General features: G+C 37.7%; 1 protein-coding gene across 1 annotated transcript in view; it reads left to right on the forward strand.

The window, feature by feature from the left end:
• The window catches only part of METTL14 (methyltransferase 14, N6-adenosine-methyltransferase subunit), a 38,174-nt gene extending 31,427 nt beyond the window's left edge, over positions 1-6,747 (forward strand). The window contains exon 11 of the mRNA XM_004386803.3: positions 3,188-6,747. Within this exon, the coding sequence (XP_004386860.1) occupies positions 3,188-3,492 (305 nt within the window). The 3' untranslated portion in view covers positions 3,493-6,747. The remainder of the gene's footprint in view (positions 1-3,187) is intronic.
• Positions 6,748-7,537: the final 790 nt, after the last annotated feature.

Raw genomic sequence — 7,537 nt, forward strand, 5'->3', positions numbered from 1 at the left:
TCTCGTACTCCCATTTGCTGGTCTCCGATAGGAGTCCAGGATGGTGGATCCGCACTGCGTTAGCTGGTAGTGGACCTCTGCATGAATCTCTCCTTGCTCTCCGTTCTCTGTCAGTTTTCTCACTCCATTTGGTGCTTGGCTGAGTTCTTTATCTCTTCATTTGATGTTTTAGGGTTTCAGGATGTTGTATTCTCTGTATGGCTTAGTTTTTTGGATCTTTGCTGTGGAGGGACGGCGTGGTGCTTCCGCCTAGAGCGCCATTTTGCCAGAACTCCCTAAATATTCTTTTATTATTAGATTTTTCCTTTCTATTAGCTTGTTGGTAGTGGTTAAGAGCTATGGCTGCTAACCAAAAGGTCGGCCTTTCGAGTCCACCAGCCTCTCCTTGGAAACCCTATGGGGCAGTTCTACTCTGTCCTGTAGGGTCACTATGAGTTAAAATCAACTCAACAGCAGAGGGTTTGTTTTTGGTTATTAGCTTGTTAGTTAAATAATCTTTCATTGTTTCTTTAGAGGTTATTCTAGAGATTGCAGCAGCATGTAGCCTTGAATTATTAAAGTTTAAATTAAAATAGTATATTGGTTTTAAAAAGGTGGGAATGCAGTTATTTAAACTTTATACTTCCCTTAATTTTTTCAAACCAATTTTTCTCATTGTCCATATAGTTCATACACAGTGTTATTATGTACATCATTTATATACAACTGCAGAATGAACTTAGAGTTGTTTAGACTTCCTTTACAAGTATACATGAACATCTTGTTTAGAAGTACTATGGATGATTTTACTCTTTCACCGTAATAAAAATATTTTGACAGCCAAGCTTGTGGCAAACAAATGTTCATCGTCACTGGCTTAAAAGAAAGTAACATCTCCAGGTACTCAGTTGGAGGGGATTGTGTTTGTTCAGAAAGCATAGCTGTCCATATATGTTGAATATTAAGATATGGCTCTAGTGTTTGAGTAAATAAAGAACAGATTTTTCTCTTCCATCATTAACCTGTCCTGCTCCAAAATAGCTGCTGAATCTGGGAATAATCTCCAGTGTCAAGTGCTGTTTCAAGGAAGCAGAAAACTTAAAAAACAAAACTAAGACTATCCGAAGAGTAAAAGCAAACATCAAACAGATGCTAATCTTTTAATAATTGAAAAGTCATTGTAACAACATTAAAGAATTTTGAAGAGGGAAAAAGATTCATAATCTCACTACCACCAAGAGTTGTTTTCATTTTTTATATAATACTTTCAAGTCGCTATGCATACAAATTTTTATATAATTATAGTCACCATTTTGTATTTTTTACTCAATATTATGTCAGATATTTTTCTACATTTTAAATAATTATTCATCTTTTTGATAGCCTTGTAGCATTATTTTAATGATTTTATTAAAGGTGCTTTCTTTAAACATGAGTAGAAGAACCTAAACAGTTGAGAGAGTAGCTAATTGTTCAGTGTAGTTGTAGATATAAACATAGGAAGCAAGTAAACTAAAAGATTTTGCTTGCTGGCAGTTTTTAGTTATAATTAAAATCCAGTTTTCAATGAAGTTCTCTATCCATTTAGCTGTGGCTATTTTACCTACTTTAGATTATAAGTTATACTTTTCATACAGGATATCCTTCTATCTGTATCTGTACCAGATGAATGAATTTCAGAAGTACAGATTTTATTTTTTGCTTTGAAATTACCATCTAATTCTTTATTATTTCCTGTTCTTCAAAAAATATTTTAGTATGCGATACAATAAAACATAATTAGGAAGGAAAATCTGCTTGAAAATTATAGGTCCTTTGGGGGTTAACCACATAAACCATAGTAGGCACAATTGAGAGAGGCTGAGTCCTCAAATAGACTTCTTTCTCAAGGAGGTCATCTAAGTTGTATCATACATTTTGTTGTTAGTTGCTGTTGCATCACTCTGACTCATAGTGATCTTATGTATAACAGAACAAAATATTGCCCAGTCCTGTGCCGTCTTAACGACTGTTGGTATGTTTGAGTCCATTGTCTTGGCCACTGTGTTAATCCATCTCTTTGAGGATTTCTCTCATTTTCATTGGCCCTGTACCAAACATGATGTTCTCTTCTAGTGACTGGTCTTTCTTGATGATGTGTCCAAAGTAAATAAGTCGATGTCTTGCCATCCTTGCTTCTAAGGAACATTCTGGTTATGTTTCTTCTAAGACTGATTTGTTTGTTTGTCAGTATTCTTTGAATATTCTTCAATATTTGTTTATTCAGTATTCTTCCCCAACACTATAGTTTGAATGCATCAATTCTTCTGTCTTTCTTTTTCACTGTCCAACTTTCATATGCATATGAGGTGATTGAAGAGACCATGGCATGGGTCAGACATGACTTAAAGTCATCAAATGATACCTTTGGCTTTTAAAATTTTAAAGAAATCCTTTGTGGCTGATTTGCAAAACAAACAAACAAACAAAAATACCCTATACCACATATACCTTAGGATTTCTGTTTACCATTGCTTTAAAGTTTTAAAAAGTAGCTATGGGAGTTTAACACAGTTTGAAGCCAGGCTATTTTAAATTTACTCTGTTTATTATTTAGTAATACTTTTAGAAGCTTATAATAAAACACTGTTGCAATGAAGAACTTGGGATTAAAAAAAAAAAAGTCCGTTAGGCTTCTGTAACCAGTTTACTTCCCAAGAATTTGCATGTATTATTTATGTAAGAGGAAGGAGGCACTGTTAGCTATTTTTGTTATACCTTTAAATTTTCTTATTTCTTACCCTTTGTTTGTGTGTTGTGTTCTGGAACAGCACAGACATGCCAAAAAACAACAAACTAGAAGGGAGCAAATAAAAATCTAGTGTATTCAATAGACTACATAAGTATAGATGTACTCATTAATCTTTTCTAGTTATCAGGATGTTAGTGGGTGATATGTAAAAGGCACAGTAAGTCATAATTTTTTCCTACACATATTACATTTATATATATGTGTGTATGAATGATATATGAATGAATGAACGAAATTCAAATATGGGCATGATTAAGTGCCAGGAGTGCTGTCAAAGAGATGAGATCAGTATTGGGTGAGTGATAGGGCACATCTTTAAGAATATAGAGGGGATTTGAGCTAGGCCCTAAAGGATCAATAAGAGAAGAGAGAGTTGGGGGGAAAAAAAAAGGATAATCTTTTTTTCCTCCATTTCAGGCTGGCTTACAGTTGGACCGACTCTTACGAATAGCAACTACAATGCAGAAACATATGCATCCTACTTCAGCGCCCCTAATTCCTACTTGACTGGATGCACAGAAGAGATTGAGAGACTTCGACCAAAATCACCTCCTCCCAAATCTAAATCTGATCGGGGAGGTGGAGCTCCCAGGGGTGGAGGAAGAGGTGGAACTTCTGCTGGCCGTGGACGAGAAAGAAATCGATCCAACTTCCGAGGAGAAAGAGGTGGCTTTAGAGGGGGCCGTGGAGGAGCACACAGGGGTGGCTTTCCGCCTCGGTAATTTCTGTAGATACTGATCCTGTTAATGGCCCTCTCCCTTCCTTATTTCATTTTGAAGAACTCAGTTCCAACTTGCATGTGGCTTTTAGTTACTCTAAGCTGCAGGCATATCTTAGCCAGCTTCCCTTGCAGTTGTCACACACACTGTCAAGTTTTTTCCAGGATAAACAAGTGATCCTGCCCTCTGTCATGTGCATGTAACTGAACAGAATGGAGCACAAATGCCTTTACCTTCAGAGACTGAGTTTATTCCTACTAATTACAAAGACTTTTGCTTTTTAGAAGGAGTTGAAGTAAACAGTGAAAAGGCTGAATCTGTAGTATGGTATTAGTGCTGCTGAAGATGAGAGACTGTGCATCCTGCCACTGCTGTCACAGCACGTGGGAAGCCGTTGGGAGCCTGGGTAGAATAGAGTTGGGACAGATGGTAAGCTTCTGCCAGAGTTGTAACATTTTCTTGACGAAGCAATAAAAAGAGGTAGACTTCTTTTTACTTGTACAAATTCATATATAATTTGAGTATTTTGGCATACTTAAAAGAACAAAAACCCAAAAAGCTCATCATCATAATCTCAGTTGTATAACTACAGATGACTCTTAATCACGTTTCCTATGAAGCAGACAAGGACAAATATCCAAGTGCCAGGACTTTGGTGCGGACTTGAACATGGATTGACCTTTGAAGCAGTTTCATATTCCTTAGCAAAATAAAAATAACAGGGACACCTGGTTATCCGGTGCTTGCTTTAAACATTTTAGGGAATACAGTACTTAGTGATAAAGAAATGACGTATATCTTTAAACTTAGTACGGAGAAAACTTAATGTAAAACCAATTAGAGGAAACCCTCAAGAATACAGCTTGGAAAATGGAACTACAATTGCCTTTTATTAAAAGCATATTGTGTGGCATTTGTTTTTAAGGGATTGGTTTTGCAGATCTGTTAGTTATATAAGACTTTATGCCATTATTTCTCTTTCTGTACTGTAACTCATGTTTTCAGTGAATTTGTTGAATGAAGTATTCTTGATGAATACATTTTTTATTTCATGTATGATTTTTCTAATGAAACTTCAGACCTTTGAAATTTGGGAGTCTGTTTTCTATAAGTAGAATTTCTGTTGTTACCAAATGAAAAAAGGATTGACATAAAATCAAGCTCTTTTGGTCTGTGATGCATTGTGGTGGCTGTTCTGTCATACTGTACCTAAGAGTAGGTTATATTACACCCGCTGAAGACCAAGTTTGAAGATAAAGTTGAATTCTAGAAATAGAGTTGAGATCTTTAAAAGCCTGAAGAATTTAACAGTTTGCTCAAGTTGTTAAGTACTTTCTAATACAGATAGCATTTGACTGACATGTTCCTTGATATAGATACTGTGTATCACAGTTAGATATCTTGCTGAAATGATGCTGTGTTTTCGACTTCGGTAATTACAAATTATCTAGAAGGAGCATTGTATCAAAGAGGATAGAGGGACATTCCTGTTGCACACTGATGGGTCCTTAGGAGTGTCAGCTGAGGAGTGACTGTGTCCCATGCATAGGACTCCGGTTTGTTCTGCACTCCTGGGCAGAGGCGAGGGAAGGTGACATTGCTAGTGCTTACCTGGCCTAGGCACCGTGAGATCTGAATCATAGATCATCTTCTAGAGAGTTAGGAATGGCTTCTTTGTAGGTTGAAAGTAGAGGGGAGCCACTGCCCACCATGTTTAGAAAAGAGCAAATAAAAGAGAGGGTGGTGGGAAAAGAATGCAAGGCCCTGAATTTATCCCTTTGACAATGTACTTTTACCTTCAAGTTAACAGAGGAGGAATTGTCTGTCACTCGCTTTGCTACCCTTTACTTTTGGTAAAGATTGGGGTAGGTATCATTTCTACAATAGAATATTTATTCATTGAGGAAAGGTTTCTAATGAAAATTCATCATGACTTCTGATCCTCTCTCTGTTTACATGTCTTACATCTTCAAAAAATTATCTAGGAATCACCAATAATGAACTAATTGTAGCTGCTTCACTTACTGCTTGCATAATACGTATAGTATGGAATATTATATGTATACATATGGGGATAGAAGCTAATAATTCTAGAATAACCCTAAATTTTTCGGTTTAGGAATTCTAAGATCAGCATACCTAAGATTATAATATAGAATTACAGTTCTAGGTATTACAAGACCAAGTGAGCTGTTCTCCCAGTTACTTTCCTCCTTTCAGAGGGTGGGGAATGGGAGGCCTAAAGTGCGGCCTAAATAGGAATCCTTTTCTCTTTCACTGGAGAATATGAAAGGGAAGAGACTGATGATGTCAGGTAGAACAGATCTTGTGGTGAGGAAGCTAATACCCAAACACAGCTGAACCAGATTAGACTGAGGCATCATGGAGCCTGCAGTCAAGGGTAGAAGGGTCACCATGAAGCAGCATAGAGTGAGAGGGCATAGTGTCCCTTGGGAAGTGAGAGTCAAGCCTGGAGCCAGATGTGGTTGCCAGGGCATACCTCCAGAGATGGAATGGATCAGTCCTGCAGCAGCAGTATGTTGTTCTGTTACCACTGGGTAGGGAGAGGAGCCGCCTTATGAGCTCTTAGCTCATTAAGTTAGAAATTTAAACTACAAAGCTCCCCTATACCAAAGCCAAGTCAGTGTTACACCATAGTTTCACTTTAAGTTACTGGAGCTGTAATGGTAAAGTGCCTAGGAGTTAGTATGCTATCAGTCATCTGAGATCCTTCTGTCAGGGCAGTTACTGGGAATTATTCGTTTTCATGTCTGTTAAAATACTTTCTACCCATCGTAGTTACTAAACTATAGCTTTCTGATTAGTTACAGCAGCTTATTTTAAAACCTGTACTATTTTCATTCGAATTTAAGAACATAAGATTTGGTCTTTGAAGTACAGTTCCAGATTTTACTAATTTGTTTTAATATAATCCTTATTGACTTGACAAAATGATAGCCCATTTGGGACTCATTGTAAACAGTAGTCTTTGATCTAAGAAGTATCTTGTATTTTTGTGAGCTATTAAAAACAAACCTTTGCCTGTAAGAAAGCCCTTTCTTAGTATGATTCTTCTAATCTTATGGTCCATGTAGGACTTTTAGGATTATCCTATCTTTGATGTTTGGCAGTATGGACTGAACTTACATGCAGTCAGTTTTTTGTTTGTTTTCTTTAAATTGTGCCTTAAGTGAAAGTTTACAGTTCATGTTAGTTTCTCATACAAAAATTTATACATCCCTATTTATACATGCCTATCCCTAAAGTGTGACAGCGCACTTCTCCCCCCCCCACCCCCCCGATTTCCCGTGTCCATTCAACCAGCTCCTATCCCTTTTTTGCCTTCTCATCTCGCCTCTGGACAGGAGCTGCCCATTTGGTCTTGTGTAGCTATCTGATTGAACTAAGAAGCACACTCTTCATGAGTATCATTTTATGTCTGTATAGTCCAGTCTAATCTTTGTCTGCAGAGTTGGGTTCAGAAATGGTTTTAGTTCTGAGTTAACAGTCCGGAGGCCATGTCTTCTGGGGTTCCTCCAGTCTCAGACCATTAAGTCTGGTCTTTTTACTAGAATTTGAGTTCTGCACCCTACTTTTCTCCTGCTCCATCAGGGACTCTCTCATTGGTGGTAGCTGGGCACCATCTAGTTCTTCTGGTCTCAGGCTGATGGAGTCTCTGGTTTATGTGGCCCCTTTTTGTCTCTTAGGCTAATATTTTCCTTGTGTCCTTGGTATTCTTCATTTTCCTTTGCTCCAGGTGAGTTGGGACCAATTGATGCATCTTAGATGGCCACTCGCTTGCTTTTAAGACCCCAGCGGCCACTCACCAAAGTGGGATGCAGAACATTTTCTTAATAAACTTTGTTATGCCAGTTGACCTAGATATCCCCTGAAACCATGGTCACCAGACCCCCTCCCCGTGCAGTCATTTTTGAAGCTATAAATCTGAGGACTTTCCAAAAGATTAGAACATTTACGTAGTAAATTGAGTCCATTGAAAACAGCCCCATTCCTGGATCTTGAAATATTTGGAAACTCCACATTGGTT

Source organism: Trichechus manatus, unplaced genomic scaffold (assembly GCF_000243295.1).
Source record: "Trichechus manatus latirostris isolate Lorelei unplaced genomic scaffold, TriManLat1.0 scaffold00171, whole genome shotgun sequence".
Classification (NCBI taxonomy): domain Eukaryota; kingdom Metazoa; phylum Chordata; class Mammalia; order Sirenia; family Trichechidae; genus Trichechus; species Trichechus manatus.